The sequence below is a fragment of the Idiotropiscis lumnitzeri genome, chromosome 7 (assembly GCF_059441095.1).
Source record: "Idiotropiscis lumnitzeri isolate Australia: NSW breed Sydney's pygmy pipehorse chromosome 7, RoL_Ilum_1.0, whole genome shotgun sequence".
Classification (NCBI taxonomy): Eukaryota; Metazoa; Chordata; class Actinopteri; order Syngnathiformes; family Syngnathidae; genus Idiotropiscis; species Idiotropiscis lumnitzeri.
The window spans coordinates 14,582,660-14,606,240 of NC_142397.1; the positions used below are offsets into that span (position 1 = coordinate 14,582,660).

General features: G+C 41.5%; 1 protein-coding gene across 1 annotated transcript; it reads left to right on the plus strand.

The window, feature by feature from the left end:
* Positions 1–384: 384 nt before the first annotated feature.
* inppl1a (inositol polyphosphate phosphatase-like 1a) lies at positions 385–23,517 on the plus strand. The gene is made up of 27 exons (XM_088300040.1): positions 385–907; positions 8,059–8,122; positions 8,698–8,845; positions 8,924–9,005; positions 9,866–10,012; positions 10,244–10,334; positions 10,771–10,860; positions 11,494–11,592; positions 13,531–13,681; positions 13,806–13,912; positions 14,164–14,266; positions 14,460–14,656; positions 15,025–15,142; positions 15,766–15,862; positions 15,992–16,130; positions 16,216–16,315; positions 16,961–17,049; positions 17,174–17,255; positions 17,361–17,450; positions 17,791–17,904; positions 18,275–18,451; positions 18,581–18,736; positions 18,886–18,970; positions 19,367–19,453; positions 20,110–20,863; positions 21,500–21,633; positions 21,818–23,517. Exons 1-27 carry the CDS (start codon positions 732–734, stop codon positions 21,912–21,914), a joined length of 3,774 nt encoding a protein of 1,257 aa, XP_088156166.1. The 5' UTR covers positions 385–731; the 3' UTR covers positions 21,915–23,517.
* Positions 23,518–23,581: the final 64 nt, after the last annotated feature.

Genomic DNA, 23,581 nt, shown 5'->3' on the forward strand with positions numbered 1-23,581 from the left:
GGATTAGTAATTTGTTGTATTGTGTGATATTTGTGTGAAGACTTTTTATATATATATATAGAGAGAGATGGATATATAGACAGATAGATAGATAGATATAGTGTATGTAATGTAATTAATGTCAACGTACAACGTAATAAAACAACGAAATTCAAGTTCTTCTCACAGTGCACAAAAAATAATAGTAAAACACACACATACTCACACACAGACACACGCACACGGACAACGTAATAAATAAAAAGTCGGAAACCCTAAAACAAAACCAAAGACCATCGCAATAAACAAAATGTGTCTAAAATGAAAAAAAAAAATAAAAGAAAACGCTATTCGAGTAATTTGTCTGTTGGAGCTTTTACTTTGAAAGTCCGGCCCAGATCTGTATGTGTTTACAGTTTGGAGGCTCCGGAGTGTGGACATTTGGCTGTGTCCGCCGCAGTTCCCCGCTTTCCAATGTGGATTTACATAGGCAGATTTCCGTGGTAGTGGGAAGCCAAAGAGGAGGGTGGCGGCTGGCGAGCCTTTTCAGGAACCGAGACGACACAACTTCAGCAAAGAACTTCACTTCACGCGTTAGAAACTTGTGTCGCCGTAGTTTGTTCGCGCTGACGTCTTCGCCACTTTCCTCGCTTTTCGACTCTTCGTCTTACTTTCCCTCACGTCGGGAGGCAGGCTGGGAGGGTATCGGACAATTCGGGAAGCCGTTGACGCCGGGTAGAGGGGCTGTGGCCATGGCCGGAGGTGGCGGCGGCGGGCTTTCTCCACTCGGGCCCGCACCGCCGATGTGGTATCACCGAGACCTCAGTCGAGCTGCGGCCGAGGAGCTGCTGGCTCGGGCCGGGAGAGACGGCAGCTTCCTGGTGCGGGACAGCGAGAGTGTCAACGGGGCGTACGCTTTGTGTGTTCTGTAAGTACTTTTAACGTAAAAAAATATATATACATATATCGTGCCACAGTCACTACTTGTTGTCGTATTTGCTCGTGTTTTTTTCCAATGCTTGCTTTTGGGGGGTTTTGATTTAGCACTGCTTGTTAACTGTAATAAACGTTAACAAATACATTCGGCGTGATGCTTTTACAGTCCTAAAGTTTGGTTATTTAGGGTGGCCCCTGCTCCGTTTTTTGTTGGTATTTTTCTTGATTATAATGTAGTGTTTGTGGTTGTACTTACTTGCAACTTTAGCTTTGAGCACAAACAGCAGGGGGGAGACAGGCACTCAAACTCCAGCATGGCACTAAAGGTTTTTCAGAGCAACCCATGTCTGTCTTCTGATAGATGTGGTCGCCTGCAGCGTCTTTTTTTTTTCTTTTTTCTTTTTTTACTTGCGGGACGGTCGGCACAATGTGTGGGTGCTGAACATTAGAGCTTTTATCCAAATATTTATCCACCACTCATTTTCTGAAGACAACAAACAAGCAGAACAAACCTTACTGCCAACCATGTGTCCCTTTTAAATAGATGTAGCATGTTCAAAAACTGCAAGGTAAGTTATACTCCTCCCCCAAGTCATTCAAGTTCTGCACAAACGTTGACTACTCGCAGGCATTGAAAGACATGTCACATGACTTAGTGGTGTGTCATTGAATTGACCTACATCCCTTATCTGATCATTTACCCCATGCTGAGTTTATGCTGAATCTATGATATGCCCCTCAGCTTGGACCGGCACCTTGGGTTTTTTTTTTGTGTGTGTGTAAGCTTTAGATTTTTGTTGGTGTAAAAGGAGGCTAAGCACAGTATGGTAAAAATTTATATCAAACTAAAAAAAAAGGCTCACCCAGCTTCTACAGTAAATGAAACTGCATGAGTAGATGCTGTTCTTCTCATTACTCAGACAGAGGACTACTGCTGCCTGGGAGGTGAGGTTTTGCAAATAATAGCTTACTTTCCCTTGCACATGTCCACAGTCTTTTCATTATTGCTTTTTGATTTAGTGTTCAGAACAACCTGGACAAATGCATATATAGGCTACTGCTTTTGCAATAAGTTCAATTTGTATTTGCCTTTTTGTGGTTCAATCAAATGCACATGTGGAGTTAATCATTTAGTTCAATGGTTCTCATATGCGGGTACATGAAGGCACTATGAGACTTTGAATCAATGCAAAAAAGAAATCACTTGATCACAACAGTTGCCTCCCCTTATAAACATTGAAAATAGATTAAAACCTAATGAAAATATTAATTAAGAACAATTAAAATCTTTAAAGTAATTATAGCGGGGAGGAAATGCCATAATTTCTTCTTAGTGCCAAGCATATGTCTATTTGTCCATTTGCATGATATGTTTTAAAATAAGTGCTTGTAAAAACATATTCATGATTTATTTCAAATGGGGATTTCCAATTAGGTGCCAATTATTCATTTGGAATTTCCATCTGACAATTCTGTTGCTAAATAAAGGTTGGCCCTCGCGACAAATTATTAGCTAAAAATAATTCAGAGGACTGAATAACACCAAAAAGCAGATTTAAGGTGGCACGAAAAAAAGGAAGGCATTGTCAGAGTGTTCTTCTAATACGGACACCATTGATGTGTGCGATAGGTCATCTGCACCCTGTACTGAACAAGTAATTGTTTCTGTACCAGTAACTGCCTCTGGGGATACTAGTGCTTCTTCCAAGAATAATATCCCTTGAATAAATAAGAATTAAAAAAAAACTCTTTAACAGCAACAGCAAGCAAAACACATCTGATACCGCTGATGTAAAAATGTGAACATATCTAAAAAAAAAGTGCTAAAATAAAGTAAGGACATTGTTGCCTCAATATTGTTTTTGTGTTTTGTTGTTTTTTTACTGTTTTTACGTTATTATTAATTGTTTTAAGTGTATTTGTTGTTTTTAATGCAAACTTTTTTGCTCTACTTACAGCACTTAATATGTAGCACTGTTTATTTAAAAGTGTGCTACAGTATAAATAAAGTATAGTTGAGAAATAAGTTAAAACTCAGTAATCTTGTCCAGCCATCCCAAAAGCCAAGAATTTTCAGCAACTCAAACAGCAAACAGCTTAATCATTTTTCACTTTTTGATCTTGACATTTTTTGCGTTCAGAACTCAAGTTCTGCCATACCCATCCAAGCATACCTGAATGGACATTGCTCTGTGTACTGGGGCACAGTCATGACTGACCAAAAGGGCCTTCCTCAAACTGTTCCAAAAACAAATTGGAATCCTATTATTGTCTGTATACTGTATGCAGAGTAGATGCACGCATGCTTGGCCTGGTGACTCACACTTCCTTAATGTGGGCTTTGGACCCATGTGCATGTTTCCACTATGCCGATGTGTGCCAGTATATTAAAAGGAGGAGTGTTTGTGTTGGAGAATTTCAAGAGACAGCATTCACAACTGCTCTCTCCACAGCCTGTTAGTCTTCAGATCTTTGCATGACACTTCCGCTTAACCCAGTCTGTCTCCCTTTGTGTGAAGTTTGCATGTTCTTTCTCTGTCTTTCTCCCACATTCGAAAAATGTAAATGTTACAGAACGTGGTGCGTACTGCAATGAATTAGGGGTGTACAGATACAACTTTTTAAATTCTGATACAATTCAATATTGCTCCCAAGCATCCTGTCTGATATAGAGCCGATACGATATCAGCACTAATAATACATGTTTTTAGTTTTTACACTTTGAAAGAAATTTTTGAAGAGACACGATAAAGTGATAGTCACTGATGGTGTAGTGGTACACTCGCCCGAGTTGTGTGCGGGCAGCGTGGGTTCAGTTCCCACTCAGTGGCGGTGTCTATGTCTGCCCTGTGACTGGCTGGCGACCAGTTCAGGCTATAGTGCGCCTTTCGCCCGTAGTCAGCTGGGATAGGCTCCAGCACCCTCCCGCGACCCTGTACAGGATAAGCGGTGTGGATAATGACATGACATGACGATAAAGTGATACTATTCAATCAACATTCAAACATCACCCATCTATTTCATATGTTTGTATTACATAAACTCCACCTCAAAAGTGAGAATGTTCTGCACTTGAATAAAATAAATACAAAATAAATGAAAGGTTCCTGAGAAATAACACTAATAAAGTCAATAAAAACAAGTTATACTCCTTGAAGTGCAAAGTAACAATTCAAGTTGAATTCAGTACATTCAGAGTTTTCTTTACATTCAGTATACGGTTGGAAAAGAGTCTGAAGTGGACTGCTTGTATAGGAGTGCTAGATTTTTGGATGTAATGTAACCTGATACTGTTTTTGGGCTCAAAATCACAATGTCTTCTGGAAAGTCCAAATTTAGTTTTTTTTCCCCCTAAAATCAGCCCTAATTCTGTCATTTGTGTTTCTTAAAATTGTCTGTTCTCATCGTCGTTGTTGGTGTTTCCGAATTACGTTTCACCAAAGGCTAGCTGTCCTGAGCCTGAGCTACAGTAGCCCATAAGTGATTAAAAAAAAACCAACAAACACACAAAACCCTCAGGGCAACAACCCATCAGAAAACAAGAGGGCCGCACTAACAGACTTTGATGCCAACTAGGGGGCTGCAAAATATCATCCTGCAATTTCCTCCCCGAGTTTCGCATTTGCATTACATAAAGGACGTCAATTTAGATTTTGATTTTGTATTCAAGCCCTAAAAAGGAAGCCTGCCTTGCGGTTCTATCAGACGTGACTTCAAATGTTTTTTGGGGGTTGATCATCATCAGTACAAAGGCTAAGAAGCTCTGTTAACACTTTTGATGACTCATGCAACTGCTAAAAGTGCACTAACCGTTGAATCCATAAGGCAAACCATTAATGGCACTGCAGGCAGTCAGCAAGAACAGTCTTGACACGTGCATGTTATACTTTACTGTATTTCCTCAAGAGTTCCTAGTTCAGGGTGAGGCATTGCTTTGCATCACCCACAGAGACAGAAAACTGTTGACCAATTCCGATATGAGTCACCTTTTATCACATTCTCAACAAGGGGCATCAGCATGGTCACAATCGTGTTGTTCTTACTCAAATATTTTCACAATTATTAATACTGTACAGTAATGCAGTGCTGTGAGAATATTTACTTACCTTTGAAATTACTGGTGGGTGAGAGGATTATCAACTTTATACTCTGTCATCAAAGACTTTCTGTCAGGGTTTCTTCAACCCAGGAGATTTCTTGTCTTCTCATGGTGAATCAGTTGGTGGCATAGGATAGAGACATTCAAACTTGTTAAAACATTTTAGAATCTGGTGATTTTTGGGGTCCTGATGCTCAAACATTAGGAGACCCCCTCTTTAAAAGAGAACATGCCTTTGCGATCACTGGAGCAGATATTTCTTCCTCTTTCACTTCCGGTGCAGACAGCGTGGGTTGTGGGCCATGTGTCCGAAATCTTTGTAAGTTGAATGTTCATAAGTAGGGTGGTAGGGTCTACACTTCAAATCAAGTAAAGCATTTGGATGTTGACATTCTTATCTAAGCAGCTGTATTTAAAGAAAGAGGCCCATCTTTTCTGGTGATGAAAGGTTTCATGACAGTGTGTCATTTCCTCTCTAGTTCGGGGCAACTCAGCCAATTGGACATTCCTCTCAGGCAGACCTTTCTTGATAACTGTGTAGCGCGTCTAAACGTGTTGCATTTCTGACTTCGACTTCTGTGTGTTGGTGAAAATGATCCGCAGCGTTACTTGTATATAGGTGTGTACTAAAAATACATCTGAATTGAGGTTGATCTTAGTAGGTAGTCAACCATGTCTGTATTTGCAATATATTGAAACTTGACTTGGCATTACATCGTGGCACGTTGTTTAGCAGGTCCCACACCAATTAACATGGAGCTGTGACTGTAGGGTTTGTATTTTTGGGCAAGGCTAAGTGATTGGGTTTTTACTGTCAACATAGTGTGTTATTATCAACACATCCACATGCACACAGACACACACATTCGTACATAGAGCATCGCCTTGGGACTTTTATCTGTAAACCGTGTCTTTTTCTCCTTCCCCTCCCTCTTGAAACAATAGTATTTACTTCAGCAGAGAATCCTGTCAGCTTTCAACAGGATGACAAACTTAAAGTACATTTCACAATGGATCTGCTACCACTGTTACTAATTTTCTCACGTTTCTAGATTATTTGAGTTTAGCTGTGTATTTGGGCACAGTTTTTTTTTTTGTTGTTTTTTTTTTTTAAATCACAAATGTACTGTACAACTTTCATCAAAAGTGAATGACCAGTCAAAGATGCGCAACGTTTTGTTTTAAATTTTCAGATTACATGTGTTGTAGAATGTTATGGTATTTTATCATAATCTGCTCAGATTTGAGATCAAGCAATTATGAGACTGTGGTTGGATTGTCTATCCTAGAGGTCTTCAATCCTGTTCCTCGAGGGCTGCTGTCCTACTTCTTTACCATCTCTTCCTGCTGCAACAAAGCTGATTCAAATGCTCCTACAATTTGCAAGGTGATCCTGGATGGCCGAGTGGTCTAAGGCGCCGCGTTCAGGACCCAATCTCCCCAGGAGGCCTGGGTTCGAATCTCGAATTTCCCCATTGTGGGACTAATAAAGGGCAAATTATTGGCTGCCAGGATGGCCGAGTGGTCTAAGGCGCCGCGTTCCGGACCCAGTCTCCCCAGGAGGCCTGGGTTCGAATCTCGTGGCTGCCAGGATGGCCGAGTGGTCTAAGGCGCCGCGTTCAGGACCCAGTCTCCCCAGGAGGCCTGGGTTTGAATCTCGAATTTCCCCATTGTGGGACTAATAAAGGCATTATTATTATTATTATTATTATCATTTGAATACGGCAGGGAGAGATGGGAAACAGGCAGGACGCTAGCCCTAAAAAAACAGGAATGAAAACCTATGGTCTATCACCATGTTGTATCACCAAATTTGAAGGGAGGACTTTGTTTTGTGCAATTATCGTCAAGTTTTGTCATTAAGATCATTAAACGCAACCAACAAGAAATCCTACTGTTTGTTGTCACTCTTCTGAATGCAGTTGAACACGGTCGGTTACAGCAGAAAAAAAACTATATATTTTTCTCTACAACATTGAAACACTTGAAAATTGTAGAGCTGACTTTTTTCTTTCTATTCAACTCTATTCGTATTGAGGGGTTTAAAGGGCTATTTACATTTTTACTATGACACAAAAACCTAATTTTATTTTCAGTATAAAGGTCTGGCAGGTCAATCCTATACATTTGTGATTGCATAAAAAAAAAACATTGACTGTAGTCTCACGTGGCATGTATGATGCGGCTTTAAAGGCTTATTTTGAGTTTCCGCTGCTTTTGTTGAAACTCGTTAATATTCATATGCTTGATGCTTTCGGACACAGATCTGGAAAAAATGCTGAGTGGTTGTGGTAAGATGAATTCCTGAGATGTAGTCATCCTTCTGTCCATATCCAAACACACTGTAGTATGTACAAGCAGAAGTGTGCAAACATAAGCTCAACTTGTATGGCAGACTATTCAAAACAGATACACAACTGCAAGACACACTCACGCGCGCACACACACCCACGCACGCACACACACACAGTGTACATAACCCACAAGGTTTGCTTGGCAAATTGACTAGATTTTGTCCGGTCCACTGAGCAGACATGGAGCACAGACATGAAAACCATTGATGTTCAGCGCGTAGCTGCAGGCATACGGGCCATGGCCGTGCAATCCCAATGTCAGAACATTGATGACCAACTGGTTAAGTGTGTATTCAGAAAGGCAGTTCACGTTGACGTTGAAATCATTGCAAAACGTGTTTTTAACATCTTTTTTGTTGATGCTTTAATGGCCTCTGCATGTAAAAGTGGTCCATATCATGGCCCATATCATTTCATGGCATGCATGAAGACTGCTCACTGTTTAATCGACAGCAACAGGTTCAACTTGTGCAGACTCCTCCTCCCCCATTCTAAAATACACGCACACACACGCACGCACAAGCACATACACACACACGCACACAAAGCGCTACTAGCAGAGGTGAAGTACAAGTCTATTGTATGTATGTGCATGTCTCGACAGCAAATTGTATTGGTATACTGTAGATTAAACCATTGTTTCTAAAACAGTTTTTTGTTTCATTCGCATTTCTTCTCTCTTGTGTGCAGGTTTCAGAAGCATGTCCACACATATAGAATCCTCCCAGATGAAGAAGGATTCTTGGCTGTACAGGTACATGCACTCTGTCCACAGACGGGTTAGCATGTGGACTCAAGGGGGGAAAAAAAACGCAATTGCTTCAGTAGCAGCTGGCAGGCAGGCAGAGATGCTTTGGTTGGCTCTGAGCTCTCACATTGACACACGCACACGCATACATACACTCTGTGCCAACAGCAGTCTCTTTGTGTGTCTTGTTCAACAGCTGTGCAGTCCACACCATCGCCACATGCCACCCACATGCCTGACAGGCACACGCCACCACGTCGCTCTACCACATTGCAGACACACTTCGCAGCTCTCACCGTGACGACTAACGCTCGCCTTTTTTTTCTGACAGCTTCATGATTCACTTGGATAGGCGTGCTGGAATCTGTGTACAATATGCCAAAACACCTCCCCCCTGATTTCAACTATATTTAGACTGCTGGTCATATTTGCTTATGCAGCATGAATTACTGAATTATTTGGGCCACCAGACCATGACTGGACTATTTGCAGGAAAGTTTGTTCTGTGTCTGCAGTGTAAAAATAACATTTCCTCTTTTCTCCTGTGTTTTGGTATATCCTTCTGTTTGTCTTCTTCTCAGACGTCACAGGGTGTGCAGCCCAAGAGGTTTAAAACATTACCAGAGCTTGTGTCGCTGTACCTGCAGCCCAGCCAGGGTCTGGTGACCACTCTGCTTTACGCAGTTGACCGAGAGGAAACCGCCATCCCAGATGACCGTGACTATTCAGGTCCTTCTTCAAACAAAAGCACTGTGGTGGCCTGTGTTGTCATGCTTTGTAGTTAAACATCTCCTCCGTGGTTGTTAGATGGTGAGGATGAGAAGCCACCCCTCCCCCCTCGCTCAGCCTCCACCTCTACTCCTCCCAGTTCAGACACACCCACCGACAGGTACTACGTGCATCACTAAACCACTAACACTTTCTTAATTTTTTGCTGTGTGTCACTCACCTAAGCACATGTACAGTCGCTCAGTCGCACCCTACATACACACACGCAGGCACACACACCATTCAATCCTCCCTTCCCTCTCTGTAACGATACATAATAGGGCAAGCCACATCCAGTTGAGAGACACCTGGATAACAGATACAGTAGTTGTGTTGAGAAGCAGCTGTCATCTATGTATGTGCCCACATATGATGGCATGCTTGAAGTAAAGACAAATGAGTATTCTCATGATTGAGCTTTGTTTTTTACGTATGTAACCAAGACTTGTTATGGCAAGAATCATTTGTGAAATCGCCAGTTGATCAACAGTCAACAGAATTTGGCTGGTATGAAAACTCTGCACTTTGACTTGGCATAGTAATATTAGTCACCAGCCACAGTGAAAATTGATTTGTCTACTGCAGGTTGAAGAAAGAGTTCAGACTATTACACCAACATAATAATGATAACATAATATATAAAAATGATTTAGTCTTTATTCCCTGCAATGTATAAAACATTACTGTATTAGAATACATTCAATTTTCATTTCATGTATCCTGTACTCGGCCACTCAGAAGTCTTTTTTTTTTTTTTTTTTTTTTTTTGCATATAGTACAGTGGTTATACATAAGTGCTTGCCCATGTGGGGTCCAGTCGGTTTTCTTTAATGCCTTGTCTTGGACCTGCTTTGTATTCATATTTGAAGTGCCGTCACATAACATTTTGCGACACTCGTAAATTGGTAGTGCATGAATAATTTTGACGTCACATTTTCATTGATTTTCAGTGATGTTTGTCTTAATTTGTGTGTGTTTCAGCGCCCCAACGGCGAATGGCCTGAGCACTATCTCCCATGAGTATCTGAAGGGCAGCTATGCTTTAGACCTTGAGGCTGTCAAACAGGGTGCCTGCTCGCTGCCTCACCTCAACAAGACACTTGTGGCCTCTTGCAAGCGCCTCAATGGGTGAGAGGCATATTCATTCACATGCTTACACTCGCATCAGAACCCTAGCTCATCTCAAAATTTTCTCAGGTGATCATTGGTGGTGGATGGATAAAATGATGTAGGGCGAAGGGAAATGCTGTCATACTTTTCACATTGTTGCTGCAAAAGTTACTGTGTATTGTCTACTTCAGCACAACTGATCTGTGAAATACCCCCCAAACCCTCCCCCCCTTTGCCTCACATGAAAAGGGAAGTGGACAAGGTCCTGTCTGGTCTCGAGATCCTGTCAAAAGTCTTCGATCAGCAGAGTGCCTTCATGGTCTCAAAGATGATCCAACAAGTATGTCCTCCTGCCTTTTGTATGACTTACTGTGTTTTTTATTGATTATTGATCAGAGATTTGTTTGGACCATGAAAGGTTGAATCAATTTGAGACAGAGTTTTATATGAAAGTGTCACTGGCTCCAATATTTATGACACCTTTTCTACAAACATGTTCATTGATTTAACTTTTTCACTATGGAAGCCAGGATATACACAGTTAGTTCTCTGCAGTTAAGCGGGTGTCATGCGGTCCCTTTTCCCCTTGGGATATACTTAGTCAAACAAAAGTGTGACTGTCATTAAAAGAATGCATCCCAATAAAACGTGCACATTGTCTGTACATTTTGTATGTTTGTACTGTTCAAGATTTTTGGCTGCATTCCCATCTCTACTTACTATAAGGTTGGTTCATTGTCCCGGGAAACACATGATCACATTTGTATCTCTTACAGTCAGTGAATCAGGGTGGAGACCAAGAGTTGGAGAACCTTGTGACCAAGCTGGCCATCCTCAAAGACCTGCTGTCATCCATAGAGAAGAAGGTAAACACAGAATGCATTTAGTGGATGTCATGTTGGTCATAAATCTTTACACTCACATACACAACACACACTTCACCCCTATCTCACTTCCTGTGTGATTCTTTATATAATCAGCAGTTCACATTTCTATCTGTGGTACAGTTCCTGCTCACTTTTTGAGAACAATTTTTAATGACACTATTAATAGCCTGGCCAGAAAGGCTGATTAAAGTAAAAGCTATTTGTCGGCCACGTTCATATGTTTAAATAACGAGCAGCCACATGGTCATGGCTATAGTCAAAGCCATTTATGGATTGGGGAGGATCAGCTGGAAGTTTTTCTCATGGAGCAACCGTTTACATCTGTGCCTTCACAGTGGTCAAATAGTTTATGTTATCCTTTAAATGGGACAGTCGCTCTGATAGGGAAGGAAACCAACAGAGTGCAATCAACCAAGCGACATGTCTCAACCCAAGTGATGCTCCACCTTCTTGGCCGCTATTAGGTCACATCCAGGAAATGGCTAACTGTTTCCTTGTTGACTCGAACATTGTACCTCAGAACAATGCAAAGCGTGTGTGTGTGTGCTCTCGCTTTTATCTTTTTCTTCCACATACTTACCTTATGTACTTTTTCTATAATGCTCCCTTCAGGCTCTGAAAGCTCTTCAGGACATGAGTTTGTCCACCTTGTGCTCCTCTCCTCCTCTCTCCATGCGCCACAGCAAAGCCATCCCTGTGCAACCCTTCGAGGTACTAATCCATTGCACCACCTCGTTTAGAAACCTCAGGAGAAAGTGCTTGTTTTAGCATGGGAGTATACTCAGTGTCCTCTGTAGAGGCCGTTTGTGCTGCATATCCAGATTTTATGAGACGTTACTGTGAAGGGATGTTGCAGACTTGAACTCTGATCAGACTGTGAAGTCATGGATTGTTCATCACGCAGCAGGAAGTGTTTCCCAGACAAGTCATGTGAGACCAAAGGGATATTTGTAATGCTCTTCCTCTAGTATCGTCTGTGGTTTTCAGACACTGAATGGAATTTAGCACTTTTGATCTCACATTTTCCCCAAAACTAGGCACAATTTTGATTGAAGTGTATACCGTATTTTCGCAGTCATAAGGCGCACTTTAAAGTCACAAAAATTCCCCTTAACAAACAAAGCGCCCTGTCAGTTGATGCGTCCATTAAATGGACAAAGTACCACTCACGTCCATCAGCCCTTGTCATCAACGAGCTGTTGGAAGTGCATGTTAGCACACCCTGCTGGGCAAAGAGTGAGTTGTTCATACTTGCAATCGACCGTGATAAATACACTATCTGACTATAATGTTTGGGTGATGGTGTTGGAAAAAGCTGGACAAAGGGCAGCTGTCCACAATGTTTTAGTCTGTCTTATCATTTATGTTATTGCAAGCAAGAAACGTCCCAGGTTTAGACAACAGACAAAAAGTCCAAAGCATAACAGCACATCTCTTTAAACAGCCATGCAAATCTCTCTAAACAGCTATGGGATTGTGGGTCTCTGCTCCCAGAATGCATTGCTTGAATTAGCTAAGGCTGAGTGGCTTTTGTGTTATTTTCATTTTTTTGGGGTATATTGATGGCATGAGAGATACATGTTTGTGTTAATCTTATTTCTATGTTTCATTGTTTGCTTGTATGATGAGTTTTTTTATTTTTTTTTTAAACCGTGACTCTAAGGAGTGTGATAAGCAGGCAAGTCCCTCCCCTTACGTTGCTTTGTAGGCTATTGCCAATGCACCTAATATTGGCCTGAGCCATTGTCAATGTCAGCTATTGTCAATAGAGACTTGGCGTCTGCTGCAACAATGGGGTGATTGCTTATGTTATTGGGGCATAGTAGGCTTCTATCGGCTGTGTCAGTGTGGGCAGCTCTGCCAAGTTCATGCTATGCTAACAGCAGATGTGCTATCGTCTTGTCAGGCGGTGCGTCCAGTATATGTTACAAAGACAGAAATAGCGCCCTCAACAGGTGTTGCGCCCTTTGACACGGCGCGTCTTTTGGGTGCGAAAATACGGTACCCTAAAGTTTTAACCACATGTAACATTACAAATCTGCAAGTTATATTGCGTTAGAAAGGGGAGATGAACAGGAATAAATTACAGGGGGTCTTGTATAAAAAGATGATGTTATAAACAGAGATTTCTTATTTTGAAATATTCAATACTCAGCCAATTTTGCATTCACTGTGAACTCTTTTCACCAGCTTCCTGTTTGCACAGGAATAGAGATATTTTTGTCACAGAGGGTTCAACATGTGGCATCTGATTCAGCCTCGGGGACAGTGACAGATTCAGTCAAGGATTTTACATCACACTGCAAAATGCAAATAAACATCTGTTTGAAAAATATTTATGAAAAAGTGCAAAACCTACGATTTAAAATGAAACATTTTGAGTCTCGTCTGAAGTCTCAAATGAACAGGACTCTGCGAGTTCTCATCTGAAACTACAACTCAGTGAAGATGTCAGACATTTTATGTGATCATTGTTACTGTGGTTTGTTTTTTAATGTTTACTGTTCAGTTTACAGTATTCCATCACATTTGAGAATGCTGCTGAATTTAATTTCTTTGGATCTCCCTGGTTGGGAATTTAGATGCAGTAAAGTTCTTTCTTAACTTGTGAACAAGTGTATTTAGTTGATTTTTTTTCACTCAACACAGGTCAAACTGGATGTCTACTTGGCAGAGCTGACAAAAATTGGGAAGAGTCAGAAATACACTCTGTCTGTGGATGTGGAAGGAGGTCGACTCGTTGTGATGAAGAAGGTGAAGGACAGCCAGGAAGACTGGACAACTTTTACACATGACAAGAGTAAGCGGCACACACCCAAGTGTCTTGAATGCAAACAGATAACTGTAATTTACCATTTCACCAATTTCATTTGTTGCTCTTACATTTTCCTCCCCACCCATCACTCTGTCTGTTGACCTCTCAGTTCGTCAGCTGATCAAGTCTCAACGGGTGCAGAATAAGCTGGGCATTGTTTTTGAGAAGGAAAAGGACAAGAGCCAAAGGAAAGACTTCATATTTGCTAGTGCCAAGGTCTCCACATGCATACACAAGAAAACAGTGCCAACACAAAACACCTGTTTGTTTTTTTATGCATAGTCATAATCTTCACATTAACACATGGATTCACACTACATTGTAAGGAATTTAAAAAAAAAAAACACGATACACCCACAGTTAAACTGCAATTTATCCTGCAAACATGATCAATTGCTTAAAATGTTACATTGATGAGTTTTTTTTTATTTTTTTAACCCATGTGTGCTTGTGCTTGTGTGTTTTAGAAGCGGGAGGCCTTTTGCCAGCTGCTACAGCTGATGAAAAACAAACATTCCAACCAGGATGAGCCTGACATGATATCTGTCTTCATCGGCACTTGGAACATGGGTGAGAAATTTTTTGAGGGATTCTATTTCCTCTTCTCAATAGGTGCAATTCCTGACAAATAATTCTGTAGGATAATCAACAATAATATATATATAATATAATACTGCATTTTTGAAATACTGCATCAAGTCGAAACTATGTCTAATAAACAGATCATGAAATATTGTATTACTAATCCGCTATTTGTTGTCAGGTTCTGTTCCTGCTCCCAAATCAGTTGCCTCGTGGGTGTTGTGCCGAGGCCTCGGAAAGACTCTGGACGAGATGACCGTCACCATTCCACATGACCTTTATGCGTTTGGCACGCAAGAAAACTCTGTGTGCGATCGGGAGTGGGTGGAGTCGTTACGAGCCATGCTGAAAGAACAAACAGAACTGGATTATAAACCGGTGAGGAAAGCTTGTTGTTATCATCCTTCTTTTTTCTAATGGATTGTTAGCCATTCAGTCACATGGCAAAAAAAACATTTACGCTCACATTCACTCGTGGATGACTCCTCAGTTAGCTGAACAAGCATATTTTTGGAATGGGGGGGGGGGGTAGCACCTGGAAAAAATCCACATAAGAACAGGGAGTACATGCAAATGACACAGAGAAAAGCCCAAACTGAAAATTGAAACCTTTTGACTGTGAGGCGCTGAACACATGCGCTGCCTTCTTTTTATGTATGTGTGTATGTATCTATTTATTAAATACTGGTAAACATTTACACTCTCTCTTTGATTCCTAATGACCATTTTGCTTATCTTATTTTTAGATAGCGGTACAGACGCTGTGGAACATAAAGGTCGCTGTGCTGGTGAAGCCAGAACATGAGAACCGCATCAGCCATGTTGGAATGTCCAGTGTCAAGACTGGCATCGCCAATACACTTGGTAACTTCAGTACTCCGTTGAAATTTCGATACAGCTGTTCCTCTCCTGGGTAACACGGAGCTGGAGTCTATGCCAACTGCCTTTGGCCAAAGGGAGCACTCTATCCTAGACAGATTGCCAGCCAAATACAGGGCACGTTAAAGCCAGAGAACTGTTAATACTTAGACAAAATTGTAACCGTAGTAAACTACTTCTTTCTTAGTGACACACACATCATTTGTTTTTCTTTGCCTTTCACACTGTGGTTAAAGTCCAAATGTTTGATGTGAACAATGCCACTACTTTCAAGGCATTTTTGGACATCATTTGATGTTCTTGAATTCAATTTATTTAAAGATGTGAGCGAAAAGGATTTAATGTAGTCTTCTAACTTCATAATGGAGGTATGCAACTGTGCCATGCAAAAACTATGCAACATTTTTCATTTTAAATTTGATTCTCTTAGTAATGCGTAAAATAACATAACATGAGATTGAGCCTATTTGATTATAGGTTTGATTGGTATATTTTAGTTTCTTTTAAAAGTGCTGATAAAACATTTTGTTGAAATTCCGTTAACGCTGGTTGGTTTAACCGTTCAGTGTCAAATCTTCTTTGTTAATATTTGTTCTATTGTTTCCCAGGTAACAAAGGTGCTGTGGGTGTTTCTTTCATGTTCAACGGAACGTCATTTGGTTTTGTGAACTGTCACTTGACTTCAGGGAATGAAAAGATTGCAAGGTACCATCCCACATTTAATTGTTTCCATAAATCAAACAGGCATGCTTTATCATTTAACTCTGCTAGATACATTTTTCACGGTGGAGACTACTTAAAATTCATTTCCTAATGGTCTAACGACCTCTGCAGGAGGAACCAAAACTATCTTGACATTTTGCGCCTGCTTTCACTTGGAGACAAACAGCTGAGCTCCTTCGACATTTCACTGCGCTTCACACATCTCTTCTGGCTGGGCGATCTCAACTACAGGCTCGACATGGACATACAGGTGAAGCAGGACCTGCAATCACAACACACTTGTGCTGAGTAACTATCACCTCATTTATTAATTATTAATGTTCCTGTGTTCACAGGAGATCCTTAACTACATTAACAGGAAGGAGTTTGATCCACTACTTAAGGTGGACCAGCTAAACCTGGAGAGGGAGAAGAACAAAGTATTTTTACGCTTCGGTTAGTTAAGCTTGCACCCTTTCAACACACACAACCTTTGCACCATCATATCTACTTGAAAAAAATTCCCAGGAACTATTGCACACATGCTAAAATTGAAGGTCAGTCATCCATCTTCTTTAGTGTTTCTCCTTACTCGCGTTGGACATTAGCTGGATCTTATCCCAGTTCTTAACAGGTCGCTAGCTAATCGCAGGGCACAGATAGACAATAAAAAGTTCACGTTCACACCTACAGGCAATTTTAGAGCCTTTGATGAACCTGTCATGCATGGGCTTGAAATGAGAGAAGAAGGTGGAGTACCCAGACCCACACAAGCACAGGGAAAGGCTACTGCTTGGTACATGTGCTTTCAAGACAGTTGACCTTCTTCCCTTCATCCAATTCAGAGATTATCCAAACGCTAGCGTGGTAAAGGGGAAAAAAGAAGGCATGAAATGAAACAACAAAAGGATTGAGTCATTAGTTAAGATATATTACATTTATATTTGATTTCAATTAATATATGGCAGCATTGCTCACTTATTTTTCCTCTCTTATTTTACTTAGTAGTAAGTAGTTCACATGGACTTGTTTTTGATCACTTACAATGTGGTTTTACCATATTGTGAAAGTCTTAAATATATTCTGTTATGTTGCTTGCAGCGGAGGAAGAGATCTCATTCCCACCCACCTACCGATATGAGCGTGGCTCACGAGACACGTATGTTTGGCAGAAGCAGAAAGCCACTGGGGTGTGTTCAGAAATCCAGACAAACTTCCCTCCACATATTTGTGGTAACTGTTAATCCTTTGTGGTTTTCATTCTAAATCACTCTGATAATGTTGTGGTGTGTTCTCCTTTGCTATCCGGCCCAGATGAGGACTAATGTTCCATCCTGGTGTGACAGGATCTTGTGGAAGTCTTATCCAGAAACACACATTGTTTGCAATTCCTATGGTAAGCCAGTTCACTGTAGCTCATGGGTAGTATGTGCACATTTCATCTTCATCTTTCTTTTAAAATCCATCTGACAATGCATTTTTGATTATATACTCCTTTTAGGGTGCACAGATGATATTGTGACTAGTGACCACTCCCCAGTGTTTGGTACATTCGAGGTGGGCGTGACCTCACAGTTTGTCTCCAAGAAAGGTATAAATGGAGGAAACACCGTGAATATTATTATCAACGAGTAAACTGTCCTAGATCACTACAGCCTATGGAGTCCACATCGCATCTGTCAGAATGAATGAATTGAGTTTAAAGTGCTTAATTTAATTGTCCTGTAATTTTGACATGAAAGCCATTCTTGTGTCCTGTAAATGGTTTTGAAAATAGAAATGTAGAGTATGACATGAGCTATTCATCGAAGCATCCAAGTACAGTTAAACAAAGCAGGAAAAAAAAAAATTTCCATTCTCAAATAAACAACCACTTCCTTCAGTTTTTTTTGTTTGTTTTTTTGTTTTGTTTTATTTATTTTTTGGTCTAGGGCTGCCAAAATCTTCTGAACAGGCTTACATTGAATTTGAGAGCATCGAGGCCATAGTGAAGACTGCTAGCCGAACCAAGTTCTTCATCGAATTCTACTCCACATGTTTGGAAGGTGAGACAAAGAAATCTTTTCCTGACAGTCTTCTCCTGACAACTGAGTGGACCCCAGCAGCCACAAGTGTTGTAGTTGTAGACTTCCTGTGGCGCCAAGTGGTTGTAATAGAACTTCATCTCTTTCTTCTTTTTTATGTCTCTATACTTCCCTCCCCAATTCCAGGCAGTCAGTATACCTTTACAGCTAGCATCCATTTTGTCCTATGTTGTTCCTGCCTGCACCTGTCCACTCTTGTCGCACTTTTGTATAAAAGACCAGAGAAATGTCACCCAACTTTTCTTCCCCTTCTTATTCCCTCTCCCTTCCCTTTTGTCACCTCTCCCAACCCCTTCTGCTGTGTGTTTCTCTCACTCTCTCTCATATGTAGAGTTCAAGAAGAGCTACGAGAATGACAGTCAGAGTAGTGATAATGTCAACTTCCTCCGCGTGGGCTGGTCCAACAAGCAGCTGACGACGCTCAAACCTCTTCTGTCGGAGATTGAATACCTTCAGGACCAACACCTGCTGCTCACTGTGAAATCCCTGGATGGATATGAATCTTATGGTATAAGTGCAGCGTCTCTGTTTGGGCTGGGTCTATGAAGTACAAGTATTCACTTGTTTCTATGGCTTGTGTGCTTTGACCTGGACTTTCAGTGTTATACTTGGCCTTGTGTATTTGTGTCACCACCAGGAGAGTGTGTGTTGGCACTGAAGTCAATGATTGGCAGCACAGCCCAGCAGTTCCACACCTACTTGTCTCATCGTGGCGAGGAAACGGGAAACATCCGGGGGTCAATGAGAGTCAGAGTACCGTCTGAGAGAATGGGAACAAGGGAAAGACTCTATGGTATTTCTACAACATTTGTGAATGAACAATTTTGTAAAAGTTCAAACACACTTTCTCATTGAAGTACATCCAAATTTTTAGTTGGTGCTGCCAAATCGAAAAATATTCAGCAATGCCTAAGTTGTAATCTCCATATCATTTAATTTCAGAGTGGATCAGTGTGGACAAAGATGAAACTGGCGTACCCAAAGGGAAATCAACAATGTCATCAAGAGTGGGGCATGAATATGTGAAGTTAGTATACTTTTCACATTGGGGTTAATATGGTCTTGTGACTTCACACATCCTGCTGAAAATGTTTCTGTGTATATTTCTGTGTTATTATATTTATAATGTCATGAGAGGGAAGCCAAGTGGCAAGTATGACACCATATGATAATGTTGTGTTAAATAGCATCATAGTATTGTGTTGTTTTTCCCAGTGATGCACTATATTGGGCAAGTGGCGATCTTTGTCTTGAAGATTACGTTTGATTGAGCGAAATCATGTTGTATAACTTGTTTAAAAGGCTGGTTATTTTGCAAACAGTATATTTATTTTCTCTGAGCTTTTCAAAGTGTGGTATTTATCGTAAACAGCTTCCACATTTGTTAACAATTTGTCTCACATAACTCTTTGCTGTTCTGCAGGCCGCCCATGGTTCGGAAACAGCTCGGAGAACTGGGAAAGGTCAATGAAGAGGGCGAGAAGAGCAACAAAGATGAAACCACTACGAGGTGGGTCCATGTTGAGCACAAGTACAGTGGCACCTTTAAGATCGTCAAGAATTTGTTCTGTGAGACAGTTGACCTCATTACGTGGCCCCGAGATGAATTTTTCAAAAAGAGAGGGGTGTTTTGTATTATTATTTATTTATTTATTTTTACAAATCGATAAAATTATTTTTAAAAAACACTGATAAACATTCAATATGTGTTTTCCATTATAAACAAAAAGGGAAATGGAGAGAAGGGGTGATCTGTAAGAACCCTGAAAAAAAGCATATGCAAATTTGCGGGTGCTGAACTGTTCATATGTAGTTGTCGACTGTACTTTAAAGTTGTAATATCACCAATCACCACTAAATGGCCGATTTGTCTTAGTTGCACATAAACTGGGTCTTATACTGCCCTGTATTATGTGAGAAGGCCTAATATTTTTGTGGATTTGGAATGATAGGCAGGACAAACAAAGTAATAGCAACAATATTAAAGTCTTGTGTCTGTTTATTTTTGTGAAAAGTGAACAAAATGGGTTCTTACTCTTCATGTTGGTTTCTTGTTCAGTAGTTTTGTGCCTTACTTGAATGGAATACTTTTTATCCAAGAGAGAATGAGAATGTCTTATCAACATGCATATATCAACCAGCTGTTCTCCTTTTGTGTGCATTCAGGCCAAAGCAGGATTCTTCTGATGGTGATCAGTCTGTTGGCAAGAACAGCTACAATAACCCTGCCTACTACATTTTGGAAGGGGTTCCCAATCAATCGGCCGCTGCTATGTCATCTGAGCTTCTCCCATCCCCCACCTCCACCACCCCCCAGGCAACGAAAGGTCCTCCTCCCGTAGCTTTAGCACGGACCAAACCCCCATGTGCTCCTGCTGGCCCGTCTCACCCTCGCAGACCCATGACAGGTCACACGGTGCGTGCCATCAATGAGGAGGCCTCCTCCGAGGATGATGGCGGCGTTTGTGTAGGGGGAGCGCAAGGGGGAGCTACTGTCGGGAGCACACTTAATCGCCCCCCTCCAGATTTCCCACCACCACCTCTCCCAAAGGGAGCCATGGAGATGGGCGTGGAGGCACCTTTCCTGAAGGCCCGCTCACTGCACCCGGATCTCGCTGAGGTCAAGATTCCTGCGGTTGGTCCTGGTGCTCCGCTGGTTCCCGGGGAAAGCTTCAGACGAGGAGGTTGCGCTGTGGCTGGCGGGGCCACCGGTGGCGGGGCGTTGGACGACCAGTCTTGTTCTGTGCTGCAGATGGCGAAGACATTGAGTGAGACTGAGTTTCCAGGGCAGCCTCCACGCGCTCCCTCTGCCCCGCCACCCCTTCGGGTGCAGGCCATGGGTTTAGGTCTGGACTCTTGCCGCACCTTCCCACCCAGAAATGCCATTACAGAAAGTATTGCTGAGGATCTTCCTGAAGAGGTGGGAATCTTCGCTATAAAGCAGATTACTGTATGCTGATCTCTGACATATGCACACCCACACTTTACCAAATACCACAAACACTCGCTGTATCCCTAAACTACAGTAAGGCATTACTTTAGAGATGTAAAGAGCTTTAATCAAAGTTGCACTCTGCAGAATTTTGATTTTGTAATCGCTACTGCCACCTGTGGCCGAAAAATGGAATTTCATCCATCTTTTCCCATTGAAAATGTGTGGGCAAAATAAGACAATGGAGACCCCAGACCGTTGAGCAACATAAATTTTCCATCAAGCAAGGATGGGTAAAATTGACAAAGCATCAACAGTTGGTGTCCTCAGCTCCCAAACTCTTACTGAGTGTTTTTAAAAGGAACGGTGTTGTACCAGTGGCAAACCTTTGGAACAATTTGCAACCATCAAATTCACTCAAATTCAATGAGTGAATATTGGGGGGGGGGATAAAAATGAACTTTATTTGTTTAAAAATAAAACAAGTTGGCTTGTATTCAAGTGAATGTAGGTTAAAATAATCCACAAAGCAAATGGGAATTTGGCACTTGAAATTTTAGCCTCATCTTTTTAAGGTTTGATTTTACTTTTGATTCCTGTAAATTAAACATTTTCCTCTTTTAGGCACTTTGGGGCAGTAGCAGCTCGTCTTTGTCTGTGGGGGACTCTTCAGTGGGGGAGTGGCTGCAGAGACTGGGCCTTGAGAGGTATGAGCAGGGCCTCCTGCACAACGGCTGGGACGACCTAGAGTTTCTCAGGTACAGGCTTTTACTTTTACTATCTACTGTAGTCAGATACATGTGTGGTGTGTCATATTTATTGGATATAGGGAGCTAAGATTTTGATGCTCAGCTCAACCTTTAGATAAAAACTATTAATAGTTTCAATATACGTTTTCAACAGAAAAAAGAAATCGTCTCCTGTTCTTCATTTATTTGGCAGTGACATCACAGAGGAGGATCTGGAGGAGGCAGGAGTACTTGACCCTTCCCACAAGTGCATCCTGCTGGAGAGCCTCAGGCAGCAACAGAAACTGTAGAAAATGAGCCAGAGGACTTTCCAAAGCACTCAGACAGTATGTGGCCTTCCTTCGAAGCCAAATGTCAGCAGAACTGAATGCGAATGTGCCATTTGACATCCAATGTGCCTTCTGAGAGCGCGTGCACTTCCTTTTTACTTTTGACTTGCTGACAACATCCTCTTTCAAACATCCTTCAACTGGTTGTTGTGGACGCCGCCTTATTTAAAGGTCTTCAAATGCTGCAGTCATACAGAAGGAAAGCATGTTGTCATGAGAAACAAATCACACAACACCGGAGAGGAATCCATTTGGTCGTCATGTCATGACATCTGTTCTAACCTCTGACGTGAGCAACCTCAGCAGGAGAGCAAAAGCGAATGCCTTTTGCGCCAGGGTCTTGATAGTTTGTATGGCCTCTACCACTTGTGATGACAAAGTAGGCCAAGTCTCAGGTATTTCCTGGTGAATGGTCGCGACCTGGAAGTCATGTGAGAGGAAGCAAGCCCACTTAGGGTAAATGTCAAGCCGCAAAGAGACAAACTGAAAGTGGCCGCTGCATTAGGATGATGCAGAAAGGTTGATGTGGACTGAACTCACTCTTTTTCACGTTGGACTTCACTTTCATTATATTTATAATTTCCTTTTGTTTTGTGAGGGTAAAGGGAAACTAGTGCAAATCAGTAATTAATGAGCTATAAATGTGCACAACATCAGCAGTGGTTTGTGATACACACTCCATGTTGGTATTTCACCTTGCTCGTGACGTTTCAGCGCTCAGTCACCGTGCTCGCAAATGCTCCAAAAGGGACAGCACCAGGCTATTTTAATTTCTCATGTCCACGTTTGATTTTACTGTGCCAGAGCAAGCCACGTTTTATGGCCTTAATGTCACGTTTTAATGTGAAATTTAGCCTTTTTTTCCCCCTCAAATTGCTTCAGAAAGCCAAGTAGATTCTGTAACCTTTAAAAATAGACCATAGATGACAAGTGGTTCCTGCAAGACAATAATACGAATGCTTTTCAAGCGGGGTATTTTTCGTCGTAGGCAATGAGCATGACGTCATTTGCACGCGTAGAAGAGGTCACGTGACCACTAGATGGCGCTGCTACACCATGAGCCCAAATAGCTTGTGACTGGAAAACTGACAACACAATCACTTTTGAACACTCCGCAGTATTCTGTCAGCTTATGGAAAAGAAATGTAACTAATGGAAGTTATGTTACTTGGCCAAATCCATTGTTGTGGTTCTTAAACTAGTTCCTGTTCTAAAAGCCATTGTAGTGTTTTCTGTTTTTTAACGAGGGTCTCGGCAAGCAACGTATTGCTATAAAACCTGTGGCCTGTGAGAATACTTCAAATGTTCTGTTGCGTGAGCAGTTGAGTTTCATAAACAGTGTTGTATGTCCAGATCAGCCCTAATACACACTTTTGTTTAGAAAGCCTACGTTTGTCACATTTCACTTAACTTGCCTTGTTTCAGTGTGTGTGAGCGCGTGCGTGCGTGAGTGTTTGCGTCATGTCTTTGCATAGTTGTCAGCTGTTGGTTGTGTTAAGTTAATGAAAATTGCATAGCTGCTGCATAATGTTCTTTTTCAATTAAAACGTAACATGTTTCCTGACTTCAGTTTCTTCTTTGGTGTAATAAGTCAAGAGATGCCGTGGCTGTGATACAGAGAAAACGCC

Bases quoted from the DNA above. Each gene is read 5' to 3' on its own strand.
- inppl1a (XM_088300040.1), top strand. From the start codon at position 732: ATGGCCGGAGGTGGCGGCGGCGGGCTTTCTCCACTCGGGCCCGCACCG. The intron at 13,682-13,805 runs GTAAGCGGCACA...TTGACCTCTCAG, and splicing joins AACTTTTACACATGACAAGA to TTCGTCAGCTGATCAAGTCT. The intron at 15,863-15,991 runs GTACCATCCCAC...CGACCTCTGCAG, and splicing joins GGGAATGAAAAGATTGCAAG to GAGGAACCAAAACTATCTTG.